Source organism: Cavia porcellus, unplaced genomic scaffold, assembly GCF_034190915.1.
Source record: "Cavia porcellus strain 051 isolate PalLab524CR breed Dunkin Hartley unplaced genomic scaffold, mCavPor4.1 scaffold_1, whole genome shotgun sequence".
NCBI classification, from domain to species: domain Eukaryota; kingdom Metazoa; phylum Chordata; class Mammalia; order Rodentia; family Caviidae; genus Cavia; species Cavia porcellus.
Genome location: NW_026947484.1, coordinates 236,177,322 through 236,194,688, shown reverse-complemented (window position 1 = coordinate 236,194,688; position 17,367 = coordinate 236,177,322). Strand labels below are relative to the sequence as shown.

The 17,367-nt window shown below is 37.7% G+C and overlaps 1 protein-coding gene across 6 annotated transcripts in view; it reads left to right on the top strand.

Moving 5' to 3' along the window:
• The window catches only part of Ncoa1 (nuclear receptor coactivator 1), a 251,421-nt gene that overhangs the window by 173,260 nt on the left and 60,794 nt on the right, over positions 1 to 17,367 (top strand). For all 6 annotated transcript variants that reach the window (XM_063231459.1, XM_063231465.1, XM_063231449.1 and 3 more), the window contains 3 exons: positions 2,002 to 2,181; positions 3,703 to 3,798; positions 10,147 to 10,287. In XM_063231459.1, the coding sequence (XP_063087529.1) occupies positions 2,002 to 2,181; positions 3,703 to 3,798; positions 10,147 to 10,287 (417 nt within the window). The remainder of the gene's footprint in view (positions 1 to 2,001; positions 2,182 to 3,702; positions 3,799 to 10,146; positions 10,288 to 17,367) is intronic.

The following is a 17,367-nucleotide window of genomic DNA, read 5'->3' as shown; positions in this document are numbered from 1 at the left end:
TATTTTTAGAAGTGATTAAATTTTGTTGTTGCTTTTTGAAACAGGGTCGCATGTAGTTCAGACTTTTCTCCAACTCTCTGTGTAACCCAGGCTGGCCTTGAACTCCAGCAATCCTCCTGCCTTAGCCTCCTGAGTGTTGGGATTACAGGAATGTGCCAGTACACCCGGCCTTGCCAGTAATTATTGCCTTAAAATAATGATAATTAGCATGTAAATTGTCTCCAAAATTCCTGTAGTTGCTTTTGCTGAGCTTGATCAGTTTTCAACTTTTTTTTAAAGTCTCAGAAAGTGTCCTTAGATTAGTGTAACAAGTTAGGAATTGCCCTCTGTTCTTTTGTTTCCTTCTGCTACTCTGACTCCTACCCACCTCTCAACCCATCTTTTCTTTCCCCAGTCGTGGGGGTTGAATCCAGCATCTACACATGCTCGGCACACCCTGTATGACTGAGCTGCATCCAGGCCCTCTGCCTTCTTTTATATTTGACATGAGTATAATTAGATACTCGATTGAATTTCCTCTGGCAAGATTTACAAGAAGCTTTCTTTGCAGATACTTACTATTAACTATTCAGTTATAACTGAATAGCTCAGGGTAAATATCATTCAAACCAAGTATCAAAATCTTAAAAGGTTTTTAAACTTAGTTATTTTTAATCATCTTACTTTAATTGACAAATTTTCCTAAGAATCAGAGAACTTAATCTGTTAATTTAATACTTGAGAGCACTCTAAAAAAAGAGTATGTTAGTTTTTACCTAAAGTTTATTCCCTCCCCATTTCTTCCACTCTTAGCCTGTGTGTGCTAGAAACGTGGGAGGAGGAAGGCCGGAAGTCATGCATGTAACGCACCAGTCACAGCTGTGTTCTGCACGGCTCCCTAAGACAAAACCTAGTTTCTTTGAAAATAAGAGTAGTGTTTACAGTAACAGAGGATTTGAAGCTTCCTATAAAATCAGTGTCTTGATATTTGAATTACAGTATCAAAGGGTCTTACATATTTAGTTGTAGAATTTCAGACTGAAAATTTTAAAGTGTTTAGAAATAATGTTGTAGTAAATTGTTTCTTTTGAAGGTGAAACAACTGGAAATCAAAGATTAACTAACCCAAACCTCACAGGCAGCTAAAGCTTCTTACTCCAGGACTGGTTTGTTTCCATGCTTCCCTCTAACAGTTAGAGTGACGAAATGGAAGAAAGCAAAGAGGAAAATGGGTCAGTGCAGGTACAGGACGAGAAAACATTTGGGAACGGTGAACAAGGAGCCGTGAAAACCCTGTGAACCCCGGGGGACCTCCGTGGTCTGAATGTGACTCTGTGGCAGGAGGTCGGGACCGTCACATAAAGTATTGCTTGACATACACAGACATCTTTTCTATAAAGTATTACAGCACATGAACTGTGGTAGTAAAGTTAATTAAAGCACAAGAAAAATGCTTATGAGAAACAACATTACTCCCTACCTATTCTAAGTATTTTTAAAGAAATTTAATGAATTTTATGAAATACAGGGAATAACAGACTCCTTGGAGAAGCTGTGAATCTTTGCCCTGAAAATGCACACGCACACAATCCTATCCTTAAAGGCCCAGGCTGGCCTCGTCCAGCCCCCTGTGTAACAGTGCAGCTGTGAGTGTGAGTCATTTTCCACTGCCAAGGTAGAAGCAAGCAGACGCTCATTAATTAACTGCTGTAAACTCTGAGGGAAACGGCTAGTAATTTTTAATGTTTGTCGTTTATAAGAGCTGTTACTCAACAAGAGTATTTGAAGGAAGAGATCTTATACATTTTAAATCTCAGAATTGTTGTTTCCAACTGCTAGATGTTTAGATTTGCTAAGAAAGATAAGCATCCCATTGCCTGAGGATAATGTGAGATCTGAACAGGTCTGTCTGTGCTTTAATCTGAGTAATTACCCAGATGGCTATAAAGGAAGAATATCCTTTATGTCTTTCACCTTACTCACAAGCACATAACATCTTTTCTTTTTAATTTTTCCCCCCAGTAAATGGAGTTCCTTGGCCTCAAGAGGCAACACGCCGAAATAGCCATACTTTTAACTGTAGGATGCTCATTCACCCTCCAGATGAGCCAGGTACCGAGAACCAAGAAGCTTGCCAGCGGTATGAAGTGATGCAGTGTTTCACTGTGTCACAGCCAAAATCCATTCAAGAAGATGGAGAAGGTGAGGCACAGAATCATTGTAAAGTAATTTTTTTCCTACAATTTGAAAGAACAGGGACGGAATTAATTATAACCTGCCTTCTGATATTATTTTTGGTTACTATATTGTATATCACAGAAGCAATTCAATTTGCAATATATGTTTTACTATTAAAGAAAAACTCCACTTACTAACATCTAGAATCTCTCTTTAAAATGCTCCAAAATTCACAGCTTTTAAGTTGACATTTCCACTAAAATGTCAAATAATTCAAATCAACTCGTCTAGAATTGAGAGATGTAACTAACTGCTGTCAGTTGGAAATCTACCAGATGCAGCAGGCTGTTGAACAGCTCTGATTTTTAGAAAGTTTCAAGTTTAGAATGTAGAGAACATTGGAAGATAGAGTTGACATTTTTCAGGCTACCCACAACAGTTAGATTAGCAGGGACTTACATATGTAACAGTGGGTGAGTCTTCCATGTCAACTTGGACTGCACCAAGTTTAGGAACACTACAAATCCAGAACTGGTGTAAGGACCTGGAAAGGAAGCAGACAAAAGTCAGTCAAAAGTGAGTAGTCTCATAGTTAGCAGATCCCCTGGAAGTGGAGATCACAGTCAATCTTCACAGAATACATGTGGCGTGTCTTATATGATCAGTTGTGTGGTATTGTATGTAGCACTGTCAAAGCAAAATCTAGGAATGAGACTTCAAAAAAATTACACATCCTACCGGCTATCCACAAGGAACATGTTCATTATGTACCACAAATTTGAACTAATAAAGAATTACATACTCTAAATACAAAGTCCTCTCTCAAGAGCAGAATAGCTGGGTGTGGTGATGCAACAACTGTAATCCCAGCACTTGGAAGGCTGAGGCAAGAGGATCACTGTGGGTTCAAGACCAGCCTGGGCTACACAGTGAACTCGAGGCCAGGCTGAACTACATAGTGAGACCCTGTCTCCAAAAAAAAAAAGAGAAAAAGATAAAAGCAGGGTAATACTTCAGAAAGAAGATTGTTTTTCTCAATTATAATTGGTAACTGTTTGCAGAGTAGTTATCAGAGTAATCTTTGTAGCCACTAAGTACTGATAAGTATAAGAAATTGACTATAAAAGTGCATTTTTAAAAAACATCATGTTAGGTGTTGGAAGTATAGAATATTCTACTGTTAGCCTGCACAAGACCCTGGGTTTAATCAAATAACCAACCAATCAATAAACCATTGTTTTTAAAAATGGTTTTGCTTAAATGCAACCAAAAATACTATTTCTGATTTTTTTCATTCAAGTACAGTCTCCTCTAGTTCATGTAAGAACACTAAATGTGAAGGAATTCTTTAACTTGATTTCTACCTACAGCTACAGGTTCTGATTGCCAGCAATTTTACTTCTAAAATTTCTACTGTTATATCACAGTGATTCCAATATTAGGTTAAATCCTATCATATGTGTGGTTTTATAAAACCATTAATGGCAAGTAATAGGTACAAACTATTTACTCTCTTTTCCTCAATTTTCCCTTGTTTTGGGGCAGATTTCCAGTCATGTTTGATTTGTATTGCACGAAGATTACCCCGGCCTCCAGCAATTACAGGCGTAGAATCCTTTATGACCAAGCAAGATACTACAGGTACTCACTGTAGAGTTTCGAATGTTTCATAGCTATTGATGAAGTGACTGTCCCCATAAAACTGATTATTTCCAAAATGGTGTATCTTTTTGTTCTGGGATATTCAGCCTCTGTTCTCTAGTCTTCTATAGAAAATATTTTAAATAGTGGTCTTGATGTAGTGCATTTTAGGGATTGTAATCATCAACATAGTGTGCTGGGAAGAATAATTTTTACTATTAACGTACCTATATTTTATTATAAATTATTTTTGTGGTCATATAAGAAAACATTTGAAGAAATTTGGCTGATACAGATATGAAAATACGTGAAGTGCGCATATATATAATTACAAAGGGATATAAATATGTTAGTTTTAATGTTCTGCTTAAATATGTTTGTGTCTTTTTCCCTTCATTCTTTTTGTTTAAATTTATTCAGCACAAACTCTGAGTCCTTAGGAGTAACTGTACTATGAAATTGTTCAGGGTATGTATGATTGGCCAAAATTCAGTAATGTAATTACATATAGGAATATGGTTCATGATGGGAAAAGTGTGATATGGTGTAAGTCAGAATCTGTTTTAAAATTAGCTGGGCTGAAGACTGAGGCTCCCGTGGGTATGGAGCCCTGGATCCCCAGAGGTGCTCTGTGGTGCCGGCTGTCCGGCCTACGGTGCAGCAAGTGTCTGGGTGAGCGGTAACTCCGCCTGAGGAAACTGCTGCAGGAGCCCTCAGTGAGACGGAGAGGTGGCCGCGGGCAAGCTGCGGAGGGAGGGAGGATGGAGTGCCGGAAAAGCAAGCCTTCTGCTTACAGACCTACTTCAGAACAGAGCCTCAGCAGAACACGTGCTAGTGTTCTTTCAATTTCTACAGTATTTTCCTAGGTTGTTTAATTTTATCTTCATACTAACACATCAAGCTTCTACATCAACTAGTTATACCTTTATCACTTCTCGTTTAAAAATAAAGATAGATATTACAAGTATGTTTTTGAGATTTAAAAATCATTTCTGCTGAATTTTATTCTTTGCTAAAATTTAGTTTTAATGTTTATTTTACTTTTACCATTCTTTATAAAGTCCCTTTTTGTTTTTAATAGTAAACTCCAAACTGCTGCCCCTAACGAGCAGGGGAAACTTAGCACAGAATATGGGAAACGGTAAGGATAACGTCTAGGAGCTCGGAGAGCCTGTACCTGGAGCTGGCAATAATCCGTTTTCACACCTTTGCTCATTCCCTTTTTGAGGCTATCATATATTCTGTTCCTTTCCATTTTCTACCAGTGAACAATACTGGAAAAACCTAATGAACCCTTCATGCAAAAAAAAAAAGTATTACATATGGAGGAGAGCTAAGCTCACTGAAAAAGAAAACTAGTCTTTTGTTCAATAACTGGTTAACGTAAAACAAAACCAAATAGTGTCATTGCAGTATAGGGTGAACTTACTGAAAGGGTGATTGAAAGGCTTCGGAATAAAGAAATGAGAGAGACCTAAAAGAAGGATAATTTAGGAACAACAATTCATCTTTTCCTCGTATTATATTTCTATAAATTAAATCCTAAATTGAGTAATTTGAAAGAAGAATGTATTTATTTCTCCATAGGAACAATGTTAGCAGTGGTAGTGTTGTGTGTTGCTAAGGACCCAGCATTAAAAATCCATCTGTGCCTGGCAATATGTATAAATATATAAAAATAACCATGATCATTTAAAAATTTTAAAATTAATTTGTGGCCCTGAAATAATTTTAGATCTCAGAAATCACAGAGTATGCCTTATTCCTTTTATGAATGCATCAAAATCAAATGGTTGCTGAGAATGGAAATCTTTACCCTTAATATAGAACCTATATGTTTTATTGCCTTCCACTACAAGATATTAAAAGAATATTACTGTACTGTACACACTTATTCAAAGATAGGAGAGAAATATAAAGTATAAAATGTAACACTAACATTATATCATAGAATTGACTTAGCTAAAAATAATGAGCTACAATACATATTAAGCATTTAATTTCTTAAATTTTAAGAGTACTTTTAACTCCATGGGATGATGCATATTTCTTTAAAAAAGAAAAAAATCTCCTACCAGGAACTACTCAACATGGTTTGGTTGGGTCAGGTCGGGTTGGTTTGGTTTGGTTGGCTGGATGGCAGGTTGGTTGGTTGGCTGGCATTATAGTTTCCTCAAGAAAGCAGAAGACCATACTCTAAACCAAGCTGCTCATCATTCCCCTCTGAGGATGTTGTTACATTACCCAATCATTGAGGACTGTTGGTGACACTTTATCTCCTGTAGTCCCACAGTTCTAGACTGTTTTGTGAGCCAACACTGACACAAACACACACACAAAACACACACTCTCACGCCTCTCTTGGTTCTTTTCTATGAGAAACATTATATGAAGATTATGGATTGGTAGAATTGTGTGATACTGAAGTATTTATAAAGTGATAAGAGGAAAGATTAAGTTATTTATAACCCAAAATTGGCCAGAGACATAGCTCAGTGGTGTAATCGCCTGCCTGGCAAGTGCAAGGTCCTGAGTTTGATTCCTGGTGCACACACACACTCACATACACACACACACACACTCTCTCTCTCACACTCAAATACCGAAATGTCTGTACTTGGAGTCACATTGTTCACTGGACTTTCTCCAAACTATTTTTTCTAGACTTTATTAATTTTATTGTAGTGAGGATAAAACCAAGCAAAATAAAACGGAATAAAGCAAATCAAGATAAGACAGTGTAAATGATACAGGGTTTCAAAGCCAGGTAATAAAAAATCAGTAATGGTTACCATACTGCCTCTTGTTGCCTTCAAAGTAGCTGCCCATACCTTCAGATACAGTAAAATCAAGCAAAACAGAAACAGAATAGAACCAATAAAAACAAAACAATGAGTGCAATACAGGACTTCAAAACAAGATAATAGTAAATCCAAAATGGCTAGCATAATGTATCTTGTCTCAAAATAGCTGCCCATGCCATCAGATACAACAAAATCAAACAAGATAAAGCAGAGTAAAACTCAACCAAACAAAAAATTAGAAAGATATAGGATTTCAAAACAATGTAATAGGGAATTAACCATGGCCACCCTGTCAGCAGGAGATTCCCCATACATGCTACATTATGTATTGTTGTGCTCTGAATAGCTGATCAGACTACCAACTTTCGGCCTGCAAAGTCAGTGAAACAGTACACACTACAAGCATTAAGTTGTAAGTTACCTTATTAGCTATCATCACAGTCTGTGTTTCCCTGGATCAGCTGGTCACTTATAGGGGCAGGGGCAGGAATTGGCTCCTCTTGTCTCCCTGCCTACATGCTGGAAGGGGCTGGCATCTGTCTCCCAGTCATCCTGTGCACGGTGCCAACTCACAGGAGGTCTTCCAAACTATTTTTTAAAGAGGGAAAGAAATACACACACACACACACACATATATATATATATATATATATATATATATATATAATAAAAACAATGATACAGAGTTTCAGAACAAGACTAGGAATTAACTGGTTGATATATTGTATATGGTTATCTTCAAAGTACTGGCTCAGATTACAAAATACAGGCATGCAAAACTGGTCAAACAGTATAAGCACAAGCAGTTCTTTTCAATGAATTAATAGAAGTTAGTGTAATTATCTTAGCTATCTTATGTGTGTGTGTATCCATATTTTTTTTCTTTCCTCTTCCTTCTTTTCTCCTTTCCCCCATCCCAGTTGTTCTTTCCTTTTGAGCAGTTTCTTACCTTTTCAGTATATCTGTTGTACTTTTTGGATCTTATTTACCCTATCAGTTTTATACACTAACGAGACAATATGATGTTTACACATGCAAGTCTAATTTATTTCACTTACGAGTATGGTCTCTAGTTGCATCCATTTACCTATAAAAGCCTTGAGTTTTTCCTTCTTTACTTCAGAATAGTGCTCCATTATATAGATACCACTTTTTTTTATGAATTCCTCTGTTTATGGACATTTAAGTTGTTTCCAAGATTTAGATATTACAAATTGTGCTGCTATAAACATGGGTGCACATATATCGCTGTGGTAGGATGATTTTAATTTATCTGGGAAAATGTACAGAAAGAGAATAGCTGGATCGAATGGGACTTCCAATCCTAGTGTTTTGAGGAATCTCACACTGATTTCCACCCTAGTTGCACCAGTCTACACTCCTACCAGCAGTGAAGAAGAGTTGCTTTTTCCCCACCGTCCTGCCAGCATGTGTTTCTGATTGATTTCTAGATGCTAGCCATTCTTTCTGGAGTGAGATGGAATCTCCGTGTTGTTTTAATTTGCTTTTCTTAAATGGCCAACAATGTTAAGCATTTTTTATATATTTAATATACCATTTATATTTCTTCAGCTGAGAGGTGTATATTCGTCTCAGATACCCATTTTTGGATTGAGTCTTTGAATTTGGGGGAGGGCTTGTTTTTTTCAATTCTTTGTATGTTCTAGATCGAAGTCCTCTGTCTGAGGGACAGTTGGCTAAAAAATTTTCCAGGTCTATGAGTTTTCTTTTCACTCTTTTGGAGATTTCTTTAGATGTGCAAAAACTTTTTAATACGATGAGTTTCAGTTGTTCATTCTTGGAAGTACTTCCTGTGCAGTTTGGTTTTTATTTCATAAACTCTCTGCCGATCCCTATGGCTTCAAGATTTCTACCTACTTTCTCTTCCAGTGGATTTAGTGTTTCTGTTTTAATATTGATCCATTCTGACTTTAGTTTAATGCATTGAAATAGACATGAGTCTAGTTTTAGTCTTCGGCATGTAAAGAGCCAGTTTTTCTAACATCATTTATTAAAGAGGCTGTGGTTCTTCCAGTGAACGTGTTTGCTGCAGACTATTCTTAAGTACAAGATTCTCATTTGAATTTCAGATTTTGTTTCTGACATCTCCGTTTATGCTAAGTGAGTAATATCCTGGTCAAATTGGATTAAGTGCATCACATTCAAGACCCTCGCCTAAAAGATATAATTATGCAAATTAAATGGGATATATAAAGAAGGAATTAGTTGAATGGGTAAGAACATGTAGTGTGATCAATTTGAATTGATTGTATGAGAAAAGGAAAGGTAGATAAAAGATACAATCAGGCGTTCATAGAAGGGAAAGCATTAATGGTGAATAAATATGAAAAATATTTCAACTCAGTAATTGAGGAAATCTAAATCTAATCACAAGGTGCCATTTTTCACCTATTAATTTTAAAAAATTAAGCCAAGGATTGTGGCAGTCTACGAGGCTGAAGCAGGAATATAGCAAGTTTGAGCCCAGCCTAGGTACTCAGTAAGAATTATCTCAAAAGTAAAACTTGTGTTGGAATGTATCTCAGTGCAGAGGGCCTGGATTCAATATCCAATACCAGGAGGAGAAAAACAGAAAGAAGCAGCCTGATGATACCAAGTGATTGACGGATGCTAGATTGCCAGTAACACTTTTTGATGCTGGGGATTGAACTGAAGGCCTTGGGCATACTAAGCATGTGCTCAACCACTGGACTACAAACCCAGTCCAAATAATGATTCTTACACATTACTGGTACGAATATAGAGTGGTGCAAGCTTCTGCAAAATAGTTTGAAAGTTAGTATTCCAATGCTGAACATTTGCATAACGTGCAAGGCAGTCGTTCTCATATATACATTAGAGAAATTCTCACGCACATTGGCTGTGCAGCATGTGGAGGGTGAGCATCCGCATGACTTTGTGACAGAAAATCCTCTGGGAGCAGTCAGATGCCCAGCTGCAGGAATATGTAAAGACAGAGGGGAATGTGACACAGGAAGAGTACACACATAGTAAACAGAGATATAGGTAGTGTCAAGTTCTGAAGTTGGGTAGGAGGTTGTCTGGTTTTCTTTCTGTTATATAACTCTTAATTTATATATAAGATTGCATAAAAGAAATCTGAAGAATGACAGACTAGATTAACTGCCTCCTGGTTAACTGAGAAATACTGTCCAGAGTTTTGTCATTGCCACTTTGGAAATTTGAGCAACCATGATACCAATAAGAAATCACCACTAGATTATAAAGTATGTGGTTCTGTGTGCCTAGAAAATATTTCTTTTTCTTTTTCTTTTTTTTTTGTTGTTGTTGTTTGCTTGTTTGTCTTTTGAGACAGGATCTCACTATGTAGTGCAGGCTGACCTTAAATTTGCTTGTGTAGCCCAGGCTGGATTGGAATGCACAACAGTTCTCCTGCCTCAGCCTCCAAAGTGCTGGGATTTCAAGCCTGCTCCACCACATCTGGCTGGATGCAACTGTTTTGAAATATAGATGCTTTATGTCAAGAGAATATCATAAATGTAATCTTTCATTCTTTGTGTAGGTAAAATCATCTCTATTGATACCAGTTCCCTGAGAGCTGCCGGCAGAACTGGCTGGGAAGATTTAGTGAGGAAGTGCATTTATGCTTTTTTCCAGCCTCAGGGCAGAGAGCCGTCTTATGCTAGACAACTGTTTCAAGAAGGTAAAGTTTTCTCTCAATTACTTTCATTAATTTTGCTCTTTATTAATACAGAATAGTTTGTGTAGAACTTATGGCTTGATAAGTATTTTCTCCAAATTACTGTTTTTATAATAATCAGTTTTAGGAAAGGAAGAAATGGGTAAGCAAAGTAACTCATCAGTGGATCTTAAAATTTGTATGCACATTCTAAAGAACAGGATGTCATGTGGAGATCATTCACTCATTCATTCATTCATTCATTCAGCAGACATGTATCAGGTTCCTAACATGCACAGGACACTAGGTGTATAACACACTGGAGAAGCAGTGGTGACCAAGAAGAGAATTTTGCTTTTAAGAAGCTTATAATAGATTAAAGGAAGATAGCTCTACCACACATGTGACACAGGCTGTGATAGAAATATAACCAAAGGGGGGCTGGGGATTTAGCTCAGTGGCATAAGCTCCTGCCATGCAAGCAGGCAGTCGTGAGTTTGATCCCCGGTACCGATAAAAAAGAAAAAGACAGAAAAAAAAAAAAAGAAATGTAACCAAAGGAGAAAAGCATTCTGACTTGGGAATTCAAGGATAATGTAGAAATGAGTGGAATGTTTGTCTGGCTCTTAAGGATCATCCCCAGCAGAGTAAGCATGTCACAGGGCTTCTGGATAATGCAGAGGCTGCGTCACGCACATTAACTTCATAACTTTTGGAGCACCTCTATCTTTTTACTCATGTTGATACTACAAACAAAAACTATGTCCTTTGAGGTTACTAACTAATGAATAGCTGCTGTGTCTTAGTAAATTCTATGGGTATATGTAATTGTAATCACTGCCCTTAGCAATTGAACAGCATTTAGGAAAAAGAGGAAGAGTTAGTTGCAAATTAAGGTTAGTTGAGAATAGAGGCCAGAAAGTTTGTTCAGAATTAATGGACTTCGATGTACTTTTAAATATTGCCATGTAACACTCCCTTTCCAGTATAATTCATTCTGTAATCTTTAGATAGCTTCTTTCTATGGCTATTCATGTAAAACAGTTAAGGATCATTTCATTATTGTATTCTCCTTATTAACTTTAACATTTTCCCCGTAACATGTTTCCTCAGTTTATAGACGATTTTCAGCTCACTATGTGTGAGGTCTGCCTCCATACAGACGATGGAAGTAGCTTGTCTTGTCTTCAGGAGGCTCTCTGTGGAAAACGGTCCTGGTTCCCTCCGGGACAGCTTCTCACAGAGGACGGACTTTCCGGCAGCTTCCTTGTAAAACTCACGCCCGCTTCAGGCTGGTGTCTCACTGGGGAGAGCCAAGGGTCTGTCTGTGTTTGACTGCCCAGACACCCTGCCGCGCAGCCAGCTTGGGAAACCACAGCAGTAGACACTGCATGCTCCCCGCTGGGGGCAAACTCTCGATCCCCACTCCCTGCCTGAAACTCTGATGTGTGTTTGTAAGTTGGGCTGTCTGTGGCTCTTCAGTACTTTTAAGACCTTTTTTTGGCTGTAATTTATATATAATTTCTACCAAGGCAAAGCAGGTCCAGTTAATTGTTTCATCACCCCAGTGAGTAGATATAACAGAGCCTATTTAAGGTATGTGTTTTGAAACATTAGAATTCTCTATAAAAATAGGTTAATTAAACTATAATAGGTAATTTTATATTAGCATGAAGTGAAACAATTTAGAAAAAACCTAAAGAAATATAAATATAACCCAATATTTCTTACTCATTGTGTTTGCCCCTTCCACTTATTTTTGGGGTTTTTTTGTGTAGTTGGTTGTTTTTGTTTTTTTGAGACAATGTCTTGCTGTATAGTCACCAGAGGCTTGAACTCACTATGTAATCCAGGCTGGCCTCAAACTTGGGGCAATCTTCCTGCTTCAGCTTCCCAAATACTGGGGTTACAGGCATGTGCCACCACACCCAGCTCGTTCCACTTTTTAAAGTAAAAGATTCCTGTACAAAAGTGACACACTGAATCCAGGCATGGTGGCACACTTGTAATCTCAGCAGTCAAGACGCTGAGGCAGGAGGATTGCCATGGGTTGAAAGCCAGGCTGGGCTACATAGAGAATTCAAGGCCAGCTTAAACTGTATAGTGAGACCCTGCCAAAAGAGAGAGAGACAGAGACAAAGAGAGACAGGCAGGCAGACAGAAAAAAAAAAAACGAAAGAATGAAAGTTAGTTATTGTACTTACAATTTGTCTTCGAATTAAGACTGGAAGGCCCGGGGATTTAACTCAGTGGCATAAGGGCCCGCCTGACAAGTGTGAGATCATGAGTTCAATCCCTGGTACCAAAAAAAAAAAAAAAAAAAAAAGAATTTAGACTTGCAGAGTTCATGTGACTCCTGTTCTAGAGTTCTGGCAGTTCTGGACAATTTTCCAAGGAGCCTGCATGGATACATCTTTTTATGGTATCTTGTACTCAGCAGGGTAAAGCTTGGTAACAGCAATGTGGCCCATGAAACCTGAGAATCACTTTTCAGGACAGTGACCTGCTGAGTTAAATTGAGATGAGGATTCAGATCTTTTAACAAGCCACAAAGAGAATGCTTAAATTTAAGAAGCATTGTTCTGTCAAGAATGAAGAGAGGTATAATTTACACTTGCAATTACCTGGCCTCTTTCACTTACGCACCTTGTGAAATGAGAGAGACCATTCCTGTTAGAATGGCTGTCACCCAAAAGGCAGAAAAGAGCAGGTTCTGGTGAAGAAGTGGAAGAAAGGGAGCATTGCTGGGAGGCATGCAGTGCACCCATTACAAAAACCAGAGTGGAGACTCCTCAGAGACTTAGACAGAAACTACTATGTGACCCAGCAATCCCTCTGCTGGGGATTTGACCAAAGGCAGTGAATCTTTATGTTGAAGAGACACCTCCTATGTTGTTCGCAGCACTATTCACAGGAGCCAAGATCTAGTCTCTAAATGTTCACTGATGGGTGAATGAGAACAAGGAAAATGGGGTGTATCCACACAAGGAATACTGCTCAGCCACAAAAAGGAAACTGTCATGTAATTCACAAGTGAGCCCAGAGATCATTATGTTATGTGAAATAAGCCAGGAGCTGGGCATGGCGGCACCTGCATGGAATCCCAACATTAGGAAGGCTGAGGCAGGAGAACCACATGAGTTTGAGGCCAACTGAATTACATAGTGAATTCAAAGGCAGCCTGAATTACATAAAAGGACCCTGTTTCAAAAACAAAAAAGTTAAACCAGATACAGAAAGATAAATACCACATGATCTCACTTGTGTAGAATCTATGATAGTCAATCTTACAGAAATAGAATGGTAGCTACTAAGCTGGTGGTTGGCCAGGCTGGGAAGGCCGTTTGCAGTGACGTTGATCAGAGTATGGCAGTTAGTTGGAGTAAGTTCAAGAAACACATGGTACGGAATAGTGACTAGAGCTGATGACAGCATGTTGTATACTTGAGAAATGCTGGGCGGGGGGGGGGTGTTAAGTGTTCTAAGTACATGAGGTGTTGCATGCCTCAATTAGCTAGATTTTTTTTTTTTAAACCGGTACCAGGGACCAAATTCACGACCACGCACTTGCAAGGCAGGTGCTTATGCTGCTGAGCTAAATCCCCAGTCCTGACTGGCTAGATTTAAACACCCACAATATATATGTACTTCAAGGGCCATATTGTACAGGACAAATAGATGCAATTTTGTCTGTCAATTTAAATGAATTTGGGAGAGGAATAACAACATGAGTTATGTTACTATGTCCTTGATTTTATAAAGCTTTACAGTTATTGATACCTAAGCAAAAAAAAAAAATCTGTCTTCCGTCACTTTTTTTTCAGTCCATTAACTTTTTCAAGTCAGCAGCTGACAGTAAAATCCTAATAAGAACTTAAAATTTTAATTCTTAACTTATTTGACTGCTTTTGGCAGAGACAGCTCATGAAGTATGTTTAAAGGTTGTTTACTGTGTTATTTTCCAGAGTCATATTTTAAAAAGCACTTAAAATTTTTTAAAAAAAAATAAACATGCAATTTAGTCATATGGGGCACTCATACAGACTAGATTAAAACCATGATTCTGCACTGAAACGTGGGGAAATGAGTATTAGGACCACTCGAGCTGTTCAAATAAAGATAAGTTCCGTGTAAGTGGAGGTATTTGGTAAACTTTCTAGGTGCTGTTTAAAGGAAAGTGTGGGTTAGGATATTTCCCAAGGTAACTGATAAGATGCATTGATGTGGGTAGATTTTTTTTTTAATTTTCTAAGAGCAGAATATATTTCTTGAGAGCAAGAAAGCTTTTGTCTGAGAGAGAGACAAGGATCCTGAGTGGGTTGCCAAAGACTGTCTTTTCTAGAGACTTTTATGAGCCAAACCGACATGGGCAGTTTTAAACCGGATTTCTTGGCCCCACCCAGTACTACTAAATAAGTGTGTAGCCTAAGATGTTTTTAACGGAGAAGTTCAAAACATAAACCTAGGTTCCACAGGATACTAATAACTATAGCTAGGAATTAAAGCTTCGTGCTTAACTTAGGAAAATGCATCAGTCTCCCACTTTTGGGAGTTCAGAAGGCATGTTTAAGGTATTTCAGCTTCTAGAAAGTTCTACAATAAAGATACCTCTCAAACCTTGTAACTCAAATTTGTTTTCTTCAGAATACTCTTCTACAGCACATCTGTTAGCATAGGGAGAACACTAGTCATAGGAAACGTGAAGCCTATTAACTAGGTTTGTGGGTTTTATTTCCCTACTTACAGTGAGGTAGTGGACTATCATTCTTGCCTTTAAAATGCCTATAATATACTGTTATATGAAAAAGTGGAAAAAGAAAGCACAGCATATATGGTATGATCTCACTTTTGTGTGTCTATTTGTCCAATTCTAGACTAACAAAATGTCAAAAGTGACTGTGTCTGTGTGGTAGAATCACAGATGACTATTCTTTGTTCATTTGACTATTGCCTTAACTTTATTTTCACAAAATAAAAATATTTTCATTTTAAAAAGTCACAAGCAAAGTTGGAAAGTGTTTACAGTTCCAAGAAATGTACAAGAATGATATAAAACATAATCACCAATATTAATGAGTAACCAGGTACTGTTCAAAGTGTGTATGACATAGTTAATTCCATGGCCCACATAACAGAGTTAACTGAAAGTCTTTTTATGTTACACTTTGTTGAAAATATTTAAAATATGAGTTTACTTTCCTCTTGTAAAAATTTTGATATACTAAAAAGAGTTTACTTAATGGTCATTGAAAATTTTGCAACATCAGAAGTAATTTTTTCTTTACCTCAACAGTTTTTGAGAAATTGAATTCCTTCTGCATATTTGGAAAAATACTAAAAAGAAAAAGAAATCTTGCCAGGGATTTAGCTCAGCGGCATTAAGTGCCTGCCTTACAAGTGCGCAGTTATACATTCGATCCCCAATACCAAAACAGAAAGACAGAAAGAAATCTCTCCCAGCCTGGAGCCATAGAACCTTTCCACACATCTTATAGCTGCTCATTTAGTTAACATTAATGAGGCATGCTTGTTTGAAGTTGTCTGAGCACCAAATTGGATAGGGTCAGAATTCCAAACAGCTCTGCCTCTACAACTGCCATGATCAGGAAGATTTTAATATTTTCTTTGCTTTTTTCCTTAGCTTACGCTTCTTTTAGGGAGAAAAAATAAAAACAATTGTAATGCAAAAAATGTTTTGGAGGGTTTCTAGGCTATCAGAAATATGCCATCAGTTATCCCTTCTTTCTAAAAAGTTCAAAGATGGGCACAGAAGTCAGAGGTCAAAATGCTACCTGTGTACCTGGAAAATTGAGACCATGAATGAGGCCAGGACCTAGGATCAAAGTGTGATTCTAAACCTAGACCTCAAAACCCATTTATGAGGAGAACTTGCTATTCAGAGTAAGTGTTTACAAGATCTGTAAAGGGCTGTGGCTACTTTAACACGGCCCCCCATACTGAGCATTGAACTCAGGGGTGCTTTGTCGCTGAACTGTATCCCCAAGACCTTTGAGACAGTGTCAGCAAGTTCTTTTGCTTTAGCCTCCTGAGAAATGGGATTACAAGTGTACGCCACTGTGCCTCCTTACCTCTTCGTTCCAAATATTAGTGATGGTTGTGTACAGTTTGAGCTGTTGATGTAAGCAGTGTTTAGGGCTTGACTGTAAATGTGTGTGACTCAGGACATTTTTATTTTTGAAACTGCTTGTTGGCTGTTTTCTTTAGTGATTACTCAGGAAACATTTGTTCAACGCCTGCTGTGTAGTAAGCTCCATGCTAGATACTGTCTCACAGTGTTACAGGCTGTGTTTTGGAAATAGTAAACTGAGGTGGACTACGGTTAACTTACCCCGAGTCCTAAACGTACCCATGAAAATCAGACTTAGGCCTCCTGCTCCCCCCTTGGCTTAGCCTTCTCATGGGTCCTTACTGCCTGCCTTTTTAGTGTGTCTTCATTGGAACAGTCAGGCACAGAGTTTCATTTAACTGAACAGTCTAACTAATCATAACTTCAAGAGTTATCGGAACATTTCTCAGAGGTAGACTGAGTGCCCAGGGCATGGGTTCAGTCTCTAGCACCACAAAAAATAAAAATAAAAAAGAAGTATGACTGTATTCTGTATTGTAACTCTTTTCTTATTTCAAAGAACGGATGTGTGAATTATAATACGATGTCTTATTCCATACACTATCATACAAAATAATTCTCACTTCAAAACTTAAAGTATGATAACATTCCATGTATTAATAAAATCTGTCAAGTTGCAAAATTTTCACTAATAGTTCTGTGTTTAGGCAGCATAATTAACCAAAGACCTAAATATTTCTCTGATCCATATTAAATATCTTAACATTTTGTGTTAACTTCAGTTTTTAGTTGTTTCTTAGTCTGTGTGACTTGTCAATAAACAAATTTCTTTTCATAAATATTTATTACAAAAGTAAGTCTAGCTGGGTATGGTCATTCATGTCTGTAATCCCAGGATTTAGGAAGTGGAGGCAAGGAGATCACAAGTTTAAAGCCAGCCTGGACTACATAGCAAGACATGTCTCAAAAGAATAAATATATAAAATTGAATCTAGATATCTACAAGAGTGAAAACG